This window comes from Perca flavescens, chromosome 20 (assembly GCF_004354835.1).
Source record: "Perca flavescens isolate YP-PL-M2 chromosome 20, PFLA_1.0, whole genome shotgun sequence".
Lineage (NCBI taxonomy): Eukaryota > Metazoa > Chordata > Actinopteri > Perciformes > Percidae > Perca > Perca flavescens.
In genome coordinates, this window is record NC_041350.1 from 28944021 (window position 1) to 28963430 (window position 19410).

The 19410-nt window shown below is 41.3% G+C and overlaps 1 protein-coding gene across 2 annotated transcripts in view; it reads left to right on the top strand.

The window, feature by feature from the left end:
• The window catches only part of klc1a (kinesin light chain 1a), a 49646-nt gene that overhangs the window by 20244 nt on the left and 9992 nt on the right, over positions 1-19410 (top strand). For both annotated transcript variants that reach the window (XM_028565369.1, XM_028565370.1), the window contains exons 7-13: positions 2097-2198; positions 8429-8602; positions 9563-9662; positions 10007-10059; positions 11133-11200; positions 11814-11922; positions 14344-14505. In XM_028565369.1, the coding sequence (XP_028421170.1) occupies positions 2097-2198; positions 8429-8602; positions 9563-9662; positions 10007-10059; positions 11133-11200; positions 11814-11922; positions 14344-14505 (768 nt within the window). The remainder of the gene's footprint in view (positions 1-2096; positions 2199-8428; positions 8603-9562; positions 9663-10006; positions 10060-11132; positions 11201-11813; positions 11923-14343; positions 14506-19410) is intronic.

A 19410-nucleotide genomic window follows, 5' to 3' on the forward strand; every position in this document is an offset into this window, starting at 1 on the left:
AATAACTTGAATTTTTAGGTTCTTCTTATCATTTCACCATTTTTGAATATAGTTTAACCTTTTTCTTCCAAACCCCTTTTAATGTTTGGTCCAGGATTGTGACTGCAGTCCAGGACGATCACTGTGAACAGATTTTATAAATAATTGACCCAGTCCTGTTGTCAGACCCCATTAACTTCTGTTTGTCAGTGTGACTGTAAACAGCAGGTCGACTAACTGTTGTAACCCCAGCAGGCCTGTGTCTCCACTATCTGGACCTCCATCACTCTGAGGTTAGCCCTCCCCTCTTCCACCTCCACCCTCTCCACCTGCCACTTAGCCCCAATCCTTCTTTTCTTCAAGGAAGTGATTTTTTTTCCAGGGATTTTAGCATTAAAAAAATCATAGTTTTGGCAACAATATAGTCAGGTATTTGACACTGATTCCTCTCACCTTATGCTTCATTTTAAATCCAGCTCTTTGCCTCTTAGTCTCTTTCTCCTACAGTATTTCTGATCATCTTTATCTCTCAATCTCTTCTACTTGCCTTTCTTGTCTTCCCTATTTTGAAAGTTCACTATTGAGAACTGGTCCAAATTTATGAGAGCCGGGTATCCATTAAGAAACATTTTCTTGAATTCTGCTTATTGATGCCTGGATCAGGTTTGAACACCACCTGTTGTGCGTGTACCAACATGTACACCATGTTTCCATAATAGCTCATTGTGTGGTCTGGAGTTTTGCCAGTTGGGCAGCAGGCAAATTCTGGGCCATGGTTTCTCCCGGCTATGAAAACTGGATCCTGGGGAAAAAAACTAGAGTAGTGTGAAAGGTGGAATGGTTATTGAACCAAGATCCTAGACAGGCTGTAGTCTTTCCACGGGGACGTATGGAAATAGTTAAGAGCCCCCAGTGCCACTAGCAAACACTAGGGTTGGAGACAAGAAGCCTTTTTATTGTAGTTTCTTCTTTCACATCAGCACTTTGAAGTACCTGGCTCTCGAGTCTCTCCTCCTGGAGATGTGCCACATGGGGACGAGAAGCCTGGAGGAAGGTCACTGGCAGGAACAGCATGTCCGATCTGGGCCACCGTGGTGCTCTACTTTTGGACATATAAGCTAGTTTTGGACGTAACAAACACCCCGTTCAAGCTTTGAGTAGTTCAGTGCCTCTCAACCATCTTTTAGTACTCCTGGTGATGAGCTGACGTGACCAAGGACCCCTTCCCCTGTGACTCCACCGGTTCATGAAAAGTGCTTTTTCAGCTGCATTCGAGTCATGAAATATTGCGGCTTTTTTTTTTTTTTTTGTCGTCTATCTTAATGTGTGAGGGATGGAACAGATATACAGTACTTTCATACAAATCTTTCCTGGATGCCCTGCCATACTGTCACGGACAACGCGTGGATCACAGACCGCTGGTTGAGATACTGAAGTGGTTCATAAGAACACTTTGGGCTAAAGATCCATCATCCAGTTTGTAGCTGAATCATCTGATCTGCAGCAGTATGTCTTGGACACACAAAACACAAGATCTTTATCTTTCTTCATCTCTGATATTTTTATATTTGAGGCTGTGTGGAATAATCTTCATCTTTTAGAGTGGTTTCTTATAGTTTGTGAAGGAAAAGTGAGCATGCATATAATATTATACTGAACAAGAAATCAAATGTAAGGAATAACAATCTGGGAAAAAGTGAGAAAAAGAGTTTTGTAAGTGCGATAGATTTCTCCTTATGCGCTGCTCTCCATCTTGTCCTCCTCTCTTCCCTCCATCACTGCTCCACTCCTCAATTCACTTCTGCATTCCCTCCCTCCATCCTTTCCTTCCACTCTGCCCACATGAATCAGAGATCAGAGGGGACCTCTGTAGTCTCCCTCCTCCTGAGTGCACGAGATTGATCTTACAGCTGATTGGGGTCAAATTACAGCCCACCATAATCACTTCCTGTTTCCGCACTCCTCCTTCCTCCTCATTAATTACTCTCTCACCAGATCAATGGCACTTTGCTGCTGTGGCGGAGTCTTGTGGTGGCACTTGGGTGAATATGATTGAGTCTCATAACCAGGTTTGGAACATGGTTTTGAAATAATGCATGTGTTTGTGTTTCTGTCAGGTTGCTGCCACCCTCAATAACCTGGCTGTCCTGTATGGGAAGAGAGGAAAGTACAAGGAAGCAGAGCCCCTGTGCAAGAGAGCGCTGGAGATCAGAGAAAAGGTAGGCCAAAGGTCATCAAACACGAAACCCATTCAGTAGGAATTAAACGAATGGTAGGAAAGCATCAGCTACGCAGCTGTATCTACTTGTACCAACCACTGTTTTTCTTCATCACCAGACTTAAAACTTTCAAACTAAGGTTTACTTTCACTTCACTTTCAGACAAATGTTTACTTTCACTTCCTTTTCAGACAAACTCTGTGTCCTATTCAGGCACAAAGCAGTCAAACACTAAGCACGGAATAGTTCACTCCCATGTACTCCCAATAGTCTCCCATGAGCCAGCAAAATAAAGGACAAACTCTTGTCCTGTAAAGTTATCCATTTTAGCAGTTTACAGTGATCAACAGTGTCAGATTTACCACTCAAAATTCTAACTTTCGAACATTTTACGCATAAGTAAACAAAAGCAGCTTCTCATCTCTACCCGATGACCATAAGCTAATGCTAACGTTAAAACTCGTATGAGTCAGTTCTACATGGTCTCTAAAAGTTTTTTTAAAATGGTGTATGTGAAAGCTCCATCCCTGTACAGGTATTTTTCTAGCTTATGTTAGAGCAGGTAAGCTTACGCTTTTATCCAAAGTGACTTAAGATAAGTGCATTCAGCCATGGGGGTACAACCCCAGGCATTGCAAGAAGAGATAGAGAAGAGTTTTTTGAGGTTGGAGAACGAAGATTGAATTTTAGATTGAAAGAGCTTTTAGTTGCAGATCACCTCCATCACATGAGATAGCTTGTCAGACCGTTTGTGCCTAGTCACTGTTGCTGAGCTCTGATCGGACAATCACTATTCAGGGGAGGGGTTAACAAATGATCAGATCTCGCAGATCAGTCTGTCATTAAGATACATTTGAAATAATTGGCCTAAAATAATGAAGAAATTACAAAATATACAACAAACGCAAACTGTGTTCTCTGTTTTTTGTTGTTTCTTAATTTGTCATCACAAGTCTTGACTAGATACAAGACAAGTTCTTGGTATTGAAATGTCACATTAGGTGACATTGTTCTCCCATGATTCATTCCAGCTTATTCTCCCTTTAGCTTTGTATTGTTCAAAGATGTGTATCATAGGACAGCCTGTGTGTCTCAGGGGAGATTGCCATGATTTTGTCTGGCCTCTAGTTTGGTGCTTACAGAGGTGCTGCTCAGCAAACCTCAAAGTGCAGAAAACACTTTGTATTCACCACTCTGTATCTGTCCTCAGCTCTTGCCTTTAAACAAACCCTCAATCGCTCTCCTTCTCGCTCCTCTGAGAAAGAGACTCAAGCTTTGGTGAAGCTGAGCGATTACATTTTTTATGCTTCAGATGATAATGCTGTCGCTTAAGCTCAAAGATTTGCCACTGAGTTTTTCCTGCTCAGGCGAGGTGGCTGCTGCAGAGTTGCTGAATCAGAAGGATTCCTTTTTCCTTCCTTTTTTGGCTTTTAATAGAAACTCAGGAAAGCTCAGCTTCTAAGTTAGTTTTGTTGGCATCAAGGACAATGGGGCAGTCATAAATATAAACTGGTATAGAAACTTTTGACTATTCAGTTTATTTGAGAAGAAAGAAGAAAACATGCTGAACCCAGTATGATTTGGTAAATAAGTAACTTTATTGATTGACTATAATTTACATATCCCTGATGCAGTCTTAGAAATGTTTACATAATTTGTCATCTAGCTTCACTGAGACAGTGACAAAAAGACATAGTTAACTTTTCAAACTATAGTAGTGCCACTAAACACTATAATAAAGGATATATATTAGACATATTTTATTAGTTAAATGTCCCATGACATGTTGCTCTTTGGATGCTTTTATATAGACCTTAGTGGTCCCCTAATACTGTATCTGAAGTCTCTTTTATATAGAGCTTAGTGGTCCCCTAATACTGTATCTGAAGTCTCTTTTATATAGACCTTAGTGGTCCCCTAATACTGTATCTGAAGTCTCTTTTATATAGACCTTAGTGGTCCCCTAATACTGTATCTGAAGTCTCTTTTATATAGACCTTAGTGGTCCCCTAATACTGTATCTGAAGTCTCTTTTATATAGACCTTTTAATTTTGACTTAAAGGTGCAATATGTAATACTGACAGCTAGTGTTTAAAATAGTTACTGCAGTACAATTTCAAAATACTGGAGAGAGTCGTCTCCCCCGCCCCCTCCTCCCCAGACTCGAAGTTCAGGTTTGTTGCCAGGCTGAGACCGGAGCATCCACAACAATGTTGCTAGACGCTTGTCTCACATAACCAGACATTACTCCACAGCACAGCGGAGTAGCTAACGTTAGATGCTGGCTATATTGACAGTCCTAAAAGCCCGTGCTCACGCAGAGATCTGTACCCAACTGACAGACACACTTTTTCGGCTTAGAATTACTGTAGAAACTGCTAAAAATCCCACAACCTCGCCGTCCTCTCCACACGCCAGACAGACACACTTCCTCGGCTTAGAATTACAATACAAAACGCTAAAAATACCTCTACCTTAGAATTACAGCAACAGTCGCTAAACACACTGCAAACTCGCAGTCCTCTCTTCCCGATTTACAGCCCCCCTCTCGTGGCTTAAAATAACTCACCGTTGTCGGCTCCGGGCGCTGAACAGGCTACACGCTGTAAACAGCCGTGGCCCGCTTGCCTGGTCCTCCGGTAACATTAGCAGTTAGCAGGGTTAGCATGGCGGCATTAGCCAGGACCAGTCGGGATCACTTCACTGGCTATGTCTCAATTGTTTTTGCGAGTAACCAACTTGGGTACTCTATCTATATAATTCAATGTTAGTAACTACACAAATGTTGAAATGACAAAAAATGCCATCCCTAGTGGCTGTGATAAATTAGCCTGAAGCTAATGCTTACCTGTTCAGGAGGAAATTAGCCAACTCTGCGTCCTTTTGGGCTCTAAGCTGTCTCCATCTTTCAAATACATCTCCAATATTTACCAGGGGGTTGTTACGTCTCTGGTCACGCAATTGTTAGAAACATGCCGGTTTTTTGTCAGGTACAATTTATTTCCGTTGATCGTGTTCGTTTGTTTGCTGCTTTCATGGCTGTACTAACCTTACAGCTTTAGCATGCTGGGTTTACGTGTTTACAGGTATATCTGGCAACCTGGCCTGGCTGTCAAGCAGGGCAGTTGATAACAACACACAGGCCAGAACACAAACAGAAATTCCGTCACGGAACCGAAATTTAAAAAAGAGAAAATACTGACATTAGCATTGTTGTCAGAAAAGATAGTATTTCAACTTAGCCATCCATCCATCTTCCATCCATCTTCGTCCGCTTATCCGGTGTCGGGTCGCGGGGGGAGCAGTTCCAGCAGGGGACCCCAAACTTCCCTTTCCCGAGCAACATTAACCAGCTCCGACTGGGGATCCCGAGTTCCCAGGCCAGGTTGGAGATATAATCCCTCCACCTAGTCCTGGGTCTTCCCGAGGCCTCCTCCCAGCTGGACGTGCCTGGAACACCTCCCTAGGGAGGCGCCCAGGGGCATCCTTACCAGATGCCCGAACCACCTCAACTGGCTCCTTTCGACGCAAAGGAGCAGCGGCTCTACTCCGAGCTCCTCACGGATGACTGAGCTTCTCACCCTATCTCTAAGGGAGACGCCAGCCACCCTCCTGAGGAAACCCATTTCGCCGCTTGTACCCTGGATCTCGTTCTTTCGGTCATGACCCAGCCTTCATGACCATAGGTGAGGGTAGGAACGAAAACTGACCGGTAGATCGAGAGCTTTGCCTTCTGGCTAAGCTCTCTTTTAAATCAACGGTGCGATAGATTGAATGCAATACCGCACCCGCTGCGCCCGATTCTCCGACCAATCTCCCGCTCCATTGTCCCCTCACTCGCGAACACAACCCCAAGGTACTTGAACTCCTTCACTTGGGGTAAGGACTCATTCCCTACCTGGAGAAGGCATTCCATCGGTTTCCTGCTGAGAACCATGGCCTCAGATTTAGAGGTGCTGATCCTCATCCCAACCGCTTCACACTCGGTTGCGAACCGATCCAGTGAGTGCTGAAGGTCGCAGGCCGATGATGCCATCAGGACCACATCATCTGCAAAGAGCAGCGATGAGATCCCCAGCCCACCAAACTGCAAACCCTCCCCACCCCGACTACGCCTCGATATCCTGTCCATAAATACTTAAAATACATAATTTCAACTTAGCATGTTTCCTTAATATCTGATGATGCATTGGGGTCATTTTTGGATTTATTACAGTAAATATATTGCATATTGGACCTTTTAAGGCCTTTCATTAGATTAGACTCATCACAGACTTGAATAGGAGTTTAAATATCAAACATTAGTTATCTTTTTCAACAGTTCATCAACGTTTTCCCCAAACTTGAAGCTAAACAAGTATTTAATCAAGTCAGTGCTCAGTGGCGCAGAGAACCTGACTGTCTTCTAACTGCAACAACAGCCAGTCTGCTTAAATGACCTTGATTATGAAACTGAAGCCCTACCTGCTGCTAGCTGAGTCTTTGCACTGACGTCTTTGTTGAAATATGTACGTGTCCCACAGGGATAAAGGCAAATTTCTGGATTTCTCAAAAATCCCCATATGTCAATATTTGGATAAAACCCAGAATCATTCAGTGCCCTGTCAGAAGAGGCCCTGCAGCTTCATTTTAAATGAAGGCAGTGTTTCTAAGAGCTTCCCAGAAACCACCTCAGGCTGCAGCACTTTTGGTATTTCAAGACATGGCATCCATCAATAAACACCATCAATTCCGCAGCGACCCAGACTTATGGCAATCCTTTTCCAGCTAACAATGTTTACAGGAAAGCTGTCAGATGTGTAATGCTGTGGAGGAGGAGGCGTGGGAGGCCAGGATGGAGTGAATACTGTAGGTAGCTCTGCACCATCCTGTGGATCAAAGACACCGAGAGGCTGTTAGTCTCCAACAGGGAAGGAGGTGATCCTGCAAGGGGTTTGATCTCAGAGCTCCTACAGATTTATGATTCAATAATCTGAAGCCAAAATTCCCCCAAAGGACAAACAACAAGCTACTTGGTTTACCTGCAGCTTGTCTCTGATACTGTTTAACTTCACACCAAGTGCTTTTCTTTCTCAGTTTTTCCTCTACCCTCCCTCTGTTAATGTCCCCCTTTCCCCAGTGTTTTAATGAAGCGGTTTCTCAATGAGCAGCAAGCAGCAGAGAGTCAGTCGTTCTCTGACTAACCGTAATGTCCTTTTCTCTTTTGCATTCTCTCATCCTTCATCCTCTTTGGAAAGGAAAGTGCCAGAAGGAAAAAGAGTTTCAAAGTCTCAGCCTGTCTCCTCTCCTTTCCCTCTCAATTATGCAATTGTTGTTCCCTCTGTCAGTCTCTGATCTCCCTCTCTTTGCTGGTCAGTCAGACTGTGATGAAACCCTCTCTGCCACCTAGTCTCTAATGATCCTTCTGCATCTCTTTCACGCTCGCTACTCTCAACTCTAATGGAGTTGAGCCTCCTCAGCACACAGGAATAGCTTACACCGCTCTCATATCCACAATAATGCAAACACATCCACTTTAAAAGTTTTTTTTTTTTTTTTTTCATGGTGGTTCTGCTTTTTTTGGTCGTTTTCTGTGATGAATGCTGTTTGTTGATGCACTGATGTGTGTGTCCACTGGACTCCGCTTTTATTTAATCAAGCAGGTCAATAGTCCACAGGTCGAAATCTTTTAGGAGACACCTCCGTAGGTTAGATCAGACAGTTACAGATGTAATTCCCTGTATGGCGTTCCGAATCTATGGGTCTAAAATAGCGTTTAGTGTTTTGTGTATGCTGCTATTGAGAGAAATGTTGTTAGTAATGTTGGACTCAGCCTAAACTCTCAGCAACATTACATATAATCTGTAGAAAGCAGTGCAAGGGTCAACGCAACCTGGCAAGAGATGTAACAAATATTCCCAACATATTGGCAGACAGCTTTGTCTTCCAGGAAATCTAAAATTACAAAATCAGACAAGAGTATTTAAACTGGGTTACACATTTGAACCTAAAGGTTGACGCTAAGGGAAATTCAGAGAATCAAGTAAAATCATTACTGACCAGTTATTAGTGCCCAAATGACTGGGTACCAGCTACACCACCTGGTTACAGGCAGGTGGTAACTCCTCAGCCTTGATAAGAGCTGGCGACCAAATGGCCCAATGTGAGACACGGGGTGTCCTCTAAAACTGTTTGGTTTGATGTGATGACTGTTGTTTTAACCCCCCCTCACCCCTTGCTTCCGTCCCAGGTGCTGGGGAAGGACCACCCAGATGTGGCCAAGCAGCTGAACAACCTGGCCCTGCTGTGTCAGAACCAGGGCAAGTACGACGAGGTGGAATACTACTACATGAGAGCGCTGGACATCTACCAGACCAAACTGGGCCCTGACGACGCCAACGTGGCCAAGACCAAGAACAACCTGGTGAGAGGGGTGCAGGCGGGGTAGGAGCAGAATTTCACTAATGATGGGGGAGTGGGGCTCCTTTTTGTCAGTTGAGGGTATTTTTAAAAATGTATAACAATAAGTCAGTTTTAATGGAATCAGGTATTGATTGCTACAGTTCATGCTAGACTTTAAACTGTGCTAAAGTCATGTACTGTATGTTGGCCAGTAACACTTGTCTAAGTGGTGATCTTGCCACAGAGGCTAGATTTTAGTATGAGCGATAACTCAACAATTAAAATAAACAGTTACACTTTACTTGAAGTTATCTACGTAAGAGTGACATGACACTGTCTTGAATGTGTCCTACACATTATAAACAAGTCATAAACATTTATGACCTAACGCTTCTGTCATTAAGTGTCATTCGTTTTTTGTCATGACAAGTTAGTTAGGGTTCATGTGTCATGACAGTGTCATGTGTTCATGACTGTGTCCATGTCACTCTTATGTAGACACCATAAAGTGTTGCCAAATAAACTGCTTCAGCACAGTATGTGTCTTCACGAAATATGCAAGCTATCATGCTAGCCTGCTAGGCTAGCAGTCACAAGACTTCTTTTAACTCCCCTTTCAACAAAGAGTTACTGATGGGAAAAACCTCTCCGAGCTAGTTATCAAGCTAAACTTGGAAACAAGCTCTGTCACTAAGGGGACAATAAGTTCCCACAGTTTATTTAGAGACACATTTGTGCTATTAACTCATGTGGCATAACTGTCTGCAAACCATGTCCCTTTTTGTGTACTGTAGCAGTTTCTACCCCAGCAGAGCAGGGTTTAATACAAGTTTAGAGTGCAGTGCAGTGAAATGTACAATACTTTATATTTATACAAACATGGATCCCCTGAGAGTGTAATATGTTGGATAACCTCTGACATAGTTCAAGTCTTATCATTCAGTGTGATGCTGACTAGTTTTGGTTCTCTTGTGTTCCTCAGGCGTCCTGTTACCTGAAGCAGGGCAAGTTCAAGCAGGCTGAAACTCTGTATAAAGAGATCCTCACCCGCGCTCACGAGAGGGAGTTTGGCTCTGTTGATGGTACGATCTGTGACTGGATAATAAACACAAGTATACACATGCATTTCAGCCAGTATTCTCTCATCCACAGTTATTTAAAATAACACTTACAAACAAATATTTACTTCTTTGGCAACCCCCGCTGTGCTCCTCTTCTAATGTAAAGGTTAATATTTTCAGGCTGCTCTTATCTTTTATGTAGCTGTAAACAAAAATGACCTTTCAGCTGAAAAAAAACAAAAAAAAACGTAGTTCTTCAGAACCAGAGGGGATTCCTAAAACTGGTGCTTTCTCCTGCTTTTTATCTGAGTGAATGTCAGTACTGATTTCCTTCCTCTCATGTGTCTGACTGGGTTTCTCTGCAGATGAGAACAAACCAATATGGATGCATGCTGAGGAGAGAGAGGAACAAAGCAAGGTGAGCGAAACCGGTTGATAGAACGCAGATTGACAAATAGACTTGAAAAGAATAAAAAAATATATTGTTTAAATCATTTATACTCATAAATTGTTGTTTTGAAGTTTGTCCCCAAGATCTTATAATTACTTAAAAATATGCATCTTACAATAGAAAAATCTGACACATATTCAGTAGTTAACCACATTTAAATTTGACGCCGCTCAACGTCCGGCAGTAAGTAGTATGTAACACTGATGGCAGCATTAAACTACTCTGACAGTGTTATGATCGTATTTAAAATAGAATAGGAAGGATTGGCATTACAAAGAGTTGGATTAGCAGATTAAGTCTCTGTAATAACCACCCAGTGCTGATGGTGTGAGTACCCCGCTTCCCTAACTAGAGGAGTTTATTTTTGTCAGGGTTTAAAAGGTTTCAGGGAAGGAATCCTGACTTGTCTGTAATCCCACCACTAAAATACCCCTTCATGGTATCTTTGATGGTATTAAAAAGAGCCTCTAGTTTTCAAATGGGTTAATTTCCATCCTTTTTAAAGCACAAGTCACTTTACTTCATGGGTTCGTGCTTCTTGTCCAGACTTAAAGGACAAATCCGGCGCAAAATGAACCTAGGGGTTAATAACACGTGTACCGAGTCGTCGTTCTCTGGAATATATTTTCGTGCAACGTGCATTCAGTTCGGCTCACGTTGCACGGCGTTCGACTGGTCGAAACTATCTCTGTCTGTGCACTTACAAAGTTCTCAATGCTTCGGTTTACATGTAGGAACCCTCATTATGCTACTGTGAAAGTGTGGTGCTATTTTGAGCCTTGTTAGTGGTATAGAAATAGCGATTTCTTTTTACTTTACCCGTGCCCCGACGACTAAGGTAATTAGCAGTTTGCGATAAAACTGGTCACATTCGATTAGCATGAAAACTAATCCCAGAGAACGGTGAACTCGGTACACGTGTTATTAACCCCTAGGTTCATTTTTTGCCGGATTTGTCCTTTAAAATGTTCATGTAAGTAGAGGTAGATTCCCTGAAGCACTTTGGCTGTAAACTAATGAACATGAGTTTTGTCTCATAGGGGAAGCAGAAGGACGGCTCCCCATTTGGAGAATATGGAGGCTGGTACAAAGCCTGCAAAGTCGACAGGTCAGTTTGGTTGATGAATTCAGTGTTTGAGTGAAGATGGGTGATGATCCCAGCCATAAACAAACCCAAATCTATTCAAATCTTTCTTTATAACAAGAGTCAAATCAAGTAAAACTCTAATAGTCCGCAGAGGGGCAATTGGTTGTACAGCAGTGACAACAGTAATAAGACAAGATGAATTAAATACAACATATAACGAGGTTCCTGAATGATCCTGGGACCTTTTTTAACACAAAGTAACATCTACTTTGGACCCTTCATCACAGGCGGTAAATGACTACTGGTTGTTACCAAAAAGTGATCTTTTTCTTAACTTTATTTTTTAGAAGCCTGAAGAAGGAAAATCATAGAGAAGATTTAAGAGAAAAGTATGAAAGAATAAACACAAATTTTGTGTAAAAGAACTTTTTTTCTGGTTCCTTTCTTGTTAATCATGTTTTGACCACTCAGATTGATCCAGTAAACCCTTGATAAGGTTCCCAACCCATAAGCTCAGAACCATTGTTCTAGATTACATACAAGACTTTCTTTTTGTTTGAACTTACATGTATGACACTACTCCGCCTTCACCAGACTCTCTGTGATGAGATATTCCTCCTCGTTGTTTTTGCAGCCCCACAGTGACCACCACCCTGAAGAACCTCGGCGCCCTCTACAGGCGCCAGGGCAAGTTTGAGGCGGCCGAAACTCTCGAGGAGGCTGCCATGCGTTCCAGAAAGCAGGTGTGGTCTCCGAAAGAATGTGACTAATAATACAGGGTTCCTCGTTGCGGCTGAGACGTCACCGTCCGTGTTAAAACTGCAGATGAAATGGTTCAACTCAGCATAAACGGCAGACTTAGAGCCGGGAAATGCTTAATCTAGTGTAAAATTAGGGATGAGCTGATCAACTCTGAGATGCCGGGAAGCCTGGGGTGCAGCTTTGAAACTGCCTCTGAGGGTGTGTTATTTATGAGACCTAATGGGGTTTCCTGGGGAGATGAGAAGTGGTGAAGCCCCAGCTTTCATCCCAAATTAGGAGCTCCTTCCAGGATTTAATGACCAGTATCTCTTGCTGGGGAAGTAACATGATACTCAAATGAAACTGGATTCCTGTGGCGGTGCTAGTTACAGCTGGCTAGAGCTATTATGTTTTGGTAATCAAATTATAAATACCTCATACCTGTATTAGATACTCTTTGTTGAATCAAATCAATATTTAGGGCTGTAGTTTCATATGTGAAACTAAAGACATTACAGGTTTTACAAACACAAATTGCAGGATATTTTTTCTGAAATAAGTTTTTTGTCATTTATGCATCATTTACTTGTTATAATGCACATACAGTATTTAATTTAAGTAGCAGAAACTTGAGAAATGTGGTCATGGTGTAACATGTAAGCAGCTCTTACAAATGCGCTTGAATGCAGATGAATAAATATATGATAAGTAGATATTGACATTTAAAACAATCCATTTAAAACAGTCCATACTATCCGGCCCAGAATGAGATTGCTTTTTAAAGATCGCCTACCGTTTTTTAAGTCTGTACAATGTGAGAGGAGGAACCTGTTTAATAAAGATAAAACGACAAGCATTCAGATTCAGATCACCATTCAATAGTTTGTTGTCTGGTTGGTTTGTGTTTTTCCCCTCTTGAATAATTTATTCTTCAGCCAGGTTCAAAGGGAACAGTCTTTGCACTGGTGTAACACTATCATTGGTCCAGCTTTAATTATGCCAGAGGCAGCTTGACTTTGCCAACTTGTTCCTGGAGAGAAAGCCCACTGAATTTGCTTTCAAATGAGCATTTGTTTGATATGAAAACTTCCTTCTCTTCTCAAATGTTTTGCTTATTTTTCCTTCACTTGGATGTTTCACTGTGCAGTCTGACTCTCAGAAAAGGCAGTTTTAACATTCATTTAGTTGAACATGTGTACGTACAAGGATGATTTTGTGATGTTACAACTAGTTTTGAAACCAGTTGCGATTCAATATTAAATCTACAAAAGTTTGATATGAATACTTATGCCTCTAGTGCAGCCTTTCTCAAACTATGGACCATGCATACTGGGCTGCGGCTCCCTCCCCAAATATAAAATGGGCTACATTACCGCGCATGGGCTTCTGTGGAACCGCTGCATTTGATGGCGGAGGGGGGCGCAGCAATGACAGGAAGGCACGTAGTGTCGTGGCTCAAAGCAAAATAGATGTCTCCCTCTGTTCAGGAAACTCCATCGGTATCGCCTGGTAACCCGACTGTAATTTTAAATGTAGGTAGTACAAAGTTTAGGTGCGTTTTCTTGAAATATTTTTTAAACGAGCAGAAAGTTTGCTGAAACGCATCTAATTTTATTTCTATTACAATCCAGGGATTTATAATAATGTCTTTGGGTGGCTAGGCCAGCTGTCTGTGCCATCTCACCAGGAGGGCGGATACTGGCAAACTTTGGGTCACTACTCTGTGCTATCTATTATTGTAACTGTAATTAATTTATTAAAGTTTCTTTCTTTCTATCCCCGCAAAATTACTAAGTGGGCCGTCGAGGATGAGGGCCAAACATTACTGGGCCTTGTCACAAAAAAGTTTTAGAAAGGCTGCTCTAGTGCACAAACCCTTCAAATGGACTTTGCGGTGAAGGGGGGGGGGGAGTCATTTTTTTGTCCAGTAGTTAAACTATTTAAATTAACAATTCCTCCATATCATAGATTATTTTTGCTTTAATCATCTCTAAAAAGAAAGGGGGGGGGTTCATACAAGTGGTGGTGGCACTGTAGAATACCATCCTCTGCAGCAGGAAACAACAGGTTTCTGTTTGCTGTTCAACATTTTCCTTAAAAGAAACAGTTGAGTTTTGCCTCATTTTGCTTTTGTAACTGACTTTGCTGAATTAGTTCCTTCTGCTGGTGTCTAATGTAAGGTGTGTGAGTGTGTGCCAGGGCCTGGGTTCAATGCAGCAGGCGGTAGAAGTCTATAGCTTTAATATTAATTGGATTGGATGAATTGGTACTTGTTCCTGCCAGCTGTACAGTGTCCATGCGTGTGATAGTGTGCTGAAGCTGCAGGTGGCAGAGGTGCTCAGCTTTTGCTTTAACTGGATCATTTGAATTGGCGTTAATTGCTGCCTGTTGTGTAACGTGTGTGTCTTTGTGTTTATTATCAGGGTCTGGACACTGTGCATAAGCAGCGCGTGGCGGAGGTCCTGAGCGAGCCGGAGGCCCGTGAGAAGCAGCGAAGCCGCGAGAGTTTGACCTCTGACACGGTGAAGTACGAAAGTGGGCCGGACGGTGGCGAGGAAGTGAGTATGAGCGTGGAGTGGAACGGGGTAAGTACAGTACACAGCCCTCAACACAATACTGAGAGTCTTCAGACATGTTGATACAACAAACAGCCTGTTTCTTTTTGGACAGAAGCCACATACAGAGAGATCAAGTCTGATAAAGTCTAAATACTAGGGGTGTGACGAGACACTTACTCCACGAGACGAGACACATCACGAGATTGGGTTCACGAGAACGAGACGAGACGAGATTTTTAAAAAAAATTTGAAGAAATCCTCAATGATGAAATATATGAATGGAAAATAGTTTTTTTATTCAACTGACCTTGGCTTCTTTGTAGAGGTTTGGGACTACAGTGCGAGTTAAATGCGCGCGTGATGGGATGACGTACCTCGTTTCCAGTGTGTGGAGGAGTCGCCGAAATCCAACATTTTCCACCACAGAAAATGGCCTCATATCAGCTGCAATGAAAACGCCTATGTCCCTCGTTATTGCTGTGGCTCTTGCACTTACCGGTGGCAGAGATGCAAAGGCTTTTAGAGTTGTTTGCCCTTTTAATGTTTTCGTCGCGGGTGCTGTAGTTAGTAGAGAGCTGTGGTGGTGCTGTAAGTGTTTTTGCATAGTGCTCGTGTTAGCCGCGGTATCGGCATTTGTTTCTTACAATGTTTACATATTATGCTTAAGTCTTGTCTGTCACTCTTTCGCCGTTTATTATTTCCGCAGGAAAACCAAAATGTTGCCACACAAATGATTTAAAAGTGGCAGGGGGATCTTCAATAGTAATTTCACGCTCCATCACGCTGACATAACATCGCCTCACGAGACAACTTTTCACCTCGACGAGAAATCTCGTCACGTTTTAATCTCGCGAGATCTCGTAAAACGAGATCTCGTCACACCCTTACTAAATACATAAATTTATTAAGTGTATATACCGTTGAGTAAAAATGCAATCTGAAACATCAGGAAACAACCAGAATAATCACATTTAATGGGTAGAAAGAGATGGATGTTTTTTTTTTTTTTTTTAAAAAAAAAAAAAAAAAAAAGAAGTAACACCTGCCCACTGACTCCAAACCACAAATGTCTCCAAACAGCTTTTGTTTTCCATTTAAATAAATGTGTGTTTTGGAGTCAGTGGGTGGGTGTTTGTCTTTTTCATTTATGCGGAATTCAGCTACAGTACATGTAATGTGCATATTACTACGCTTTTATCTGTTGTTATTTGAAGAGGTCAGACATGATACTCACATTCATGTGTTACTAGTACTGGTAAACCAGGAGGAGACACAGGATACCAGTTCACTATTCTTAGCTAAAGTTACAGGATGTGTTACTCTCAACATGACAGAAAATGAGCTATTGGCTATTTCTGAGTCCGAATGATGTTTGTTGAAGAGCTCCATTTAAGACCACCTAAAAGTGTAGATTCAAAATCTCTAATGCGATATTCTTTCTCCTTACTATTCATTGTCTACTTTGTGTTTGACAAAAGGCATATTAAGATGAAATCCTCCTTGTTTTATCTGCTAGGTACTAAGATGTAAATGTTTCTCAGGGTTCCAGTGGTTTCTGTCAAAAAAGATACTATGAAGTTGTTACTTTGCTCCGTTAATCACGCTTATTCTAATTAGGAACCTAAAACCTGTGAATGATAGTCAAAAGAACATTTTATACTGTGCTACACTGATCATGCTGATTGACTGTCAGAATCACTCTCCTGCAGTAGCTATTGCTTGTACTTCACTGTCATCATGTGATTAATAAGTGGAAAAACTGCTCTTGCCTGGATCTTAGATCTCCAAGTTGCTTCAGTCGTAGTGTTTTACATTTACATAGTGCTTTGATCGTAATAAACCACTAAACTTTCTTACCGTAGAGCTTTCCCAACTAACTCTGACTCTTAGAAATCTGCTTCCACAGCAGTAAAGCCCCTCTGGTCACACATGTTGACAACACCCACCTAACTCCCTCTGCTGCAGAGCCACATTTCTAACTGAGCGGGTACATTTCACAGTCTCTGCAGGATTTTCTCAGCCAGCCTAGTGACTGCAGGGGTGAGACCATGTAGATTTTGAGTCTCTGTATCACCATCTTATTTCTGCTGCTGCCTGCTCACATAGCAACAGTAGATAGCACCCTGAACAACCAATCAGCATCTCCTCCTGTTCCTCTGGCTGTGGCTCTGGGAGGTTTGGTGTGAGACACATCAGTGTCTATACACAATGTGTCCTGTCAGCCAGTTATTAGCAGACAATCTCCCATCACCAGCTGATCTCTGGACCTATTTATATCAGGAGAGCAGCCTGTCCTAGCTGGAAAGAGCTTTAGCTGGAAGTACGTTTCAATAATACTCTTTTTGTTTTGCCCTCTTTTATCTAACCTTAAATAAATTTATGGCTGAAATGTCACCATAAACAACAACAATATCGAACTTAAAAACATTCCCGAATTCATTTTGAATTTGATTTGAAGATTAGATCAAACTGTATTGATCCCAAAGGGGACATGTAGCACTACAGCAGCACAAGAGAACCAGAGAGGTAGATATGTATAGGATATGTAAATAAAAAGATTTATATATAGATTAGTATGTATGCATAATTAATAGAATTTATAATAAAGTGAAAATAATCTAGATGTAAAATGAATATGAATACTGTGTAGAAAATACCGTAACCACTGCAGTTTGGCACTATAACAGACTATCATTAGTTTATATGGCTTACATTAGAAGGGTAAAAACATGGTATTGGAAGTATTTATACCCTCTACTGCTTCCTTGCAGCTGTCAAACTACATGTTTGCCTTCCAATCAATAAATCAAATACCGTAAATAATAAATCACTTCCACTTCAGCTCTCTCTACAGGCAGGTGTGAAAACAGTTTTCTTCTCTCTTTATTATAAATGCGTCCTTTGAGAAGCACCGTGACTCATCAGTGTGTTCATCTGACTCAACATGGGCTCTGTACTGTACTCTTTGTGTGATGTTTTGGATCTGTGTCCACTGTGCTGGATCTGCGTGTGTGTTTACCTCCTTTTTATCTGTGTGATGAGCTGCTGCCTAAGAATGTTAAGTCACTTTCTTTCTGATCTTTATGTCTGTCCTTTGCCTGCTTTGTCAGCATGATAGCAGCCAGAGAGGAAGGAACGATTGTTTAATGGATGTCTAGGAAGTAAAAAGAACGCTTAAAACACAATAAATGCTGATTATCATTAAGTTGGCTTGTGTTAAATATAACACTGTAATCTTTAATAATTTTATTATTATGATCACTAAAGTGCTGTTTTCTTTACACTTACATTTCCGGCATTCGGCTTGTTGTTTTATCCAGTCAAATGCAAAATACTGCAATAATAAGAATAAACTTCAGTTTAGCACTAAAATGATTAGTCAAATAATCAAATAGCAGCTCAACAATAAAAAAAAAAAAAAAAACAATACACTGTTTTTAGCTTCTCAAATGTGAATATTTTCTGGTTTTCTTAATTTCTCTGTGATAAGATTTTGAATATATCTGGATTTTTCACTGTTGGTCAGGCAAAACAGGGAAATTAGTCTGTTAATTACAAAGTGATAATGTGAATAATCATTATTTGCAGCCCTACTTAGTTCCTATGTAACCAAATAAAATACAAGGAACCAACGAAAAAGAAATGTACTACAAGTACTCAGAAGTCTGGCTGCTCTCATGTGTCTCCTCCCTGCTTCCCCTCTGTGTTTTATTGTGTGGTGGTCTAACAAAGTTTAACTTTGTTCTACTTGATGAAGTGTGCTAACAGCTATACACACACACACAATACCTCTCCACCATGTTTAAACTGTGCAAAGGCTCCACCTGGTGGCGAACTCTGTGAGTTATACCACAGTGAACTGCAGTTCATATGCATATATGGTTAAAGAATAGTCCAAGAAAGAACTGTAATCACCACCTGATGCCTTGCTATGTTTGTATTAGTATTTGTCTGTATTTGAATAAGTAGTCAGGTACTTTTAGCAGTTGTAGAGAATATAGAGACTATAGCGACTGTTGCATCTTAAAAAAATAGCTTAGTTTCCGCCCTAAGTGGCACGTATTATATAAACCTGCCTAATAACCTATAGAGTTTGTAGGCATATTGGCATATTTTTGGTGTTTCTTTCCCACCCTGTCAAAAGCTGTCCATCTGTAATCTAACATGTAGAGGTTCATTTAGTCAGCGGAGACCTTTTTATTAGATTTTCACTCTCACACCTGAAGCAGGAAGCAGGAGGTGTGAATTGTGTCTGGACAGAGCTGGTAATAACTTGTCTTCCATGCCCCAAAACCAGTCAGTTCCTCTCGGGTTTGTTTTGTTTTTCTGGGTTTTTGGAGCTCTTACCGAGTCAGTGGGCGAGACCACAGGCCATTTGGACGCGACTGTGGAAACTGGCCGATGGCCTAAGAGAAGCTGAAATACTAAAGGCACTTCAGTTGGTTGGAACTGACATAGAACAAAAATATTATTTTAGCTTTCTGGCCTGATTTTAGAATATTGGTCATGTTTATCCACAGAATTCTTGTGTTTTGATCCACAGAATTCTTGTGTTTTGGTCCACAAACGTAAGTTGTAAGAGATATTTTAGCTTTCAGTAACGATATGCACTTGGTTACCGGTTTATTAGGTACACATAGTTAAAACTATTGCAGTAATACAGCATTCCTGCAATAAATCCTCCTTCATGAAGGTTATAATGTTCAGTTTTAGTTGAAAGGTGTTGATTCAACTGTGTGCTCCTTTTTGGAGAATGTAGTTTGTGTTGCTGTTAAACTGTATTGGGATATAATGTATATAAACATTGTGGACAAAATATTAGAAACACATGCAACACAAACTGCATCCTCCTAAATGGCCATTAAATTAAATCAACACCAAAATAAGCAAGCAAACTAAACTTAACCTTCATTAAGGTAGAATGTTAGGTTT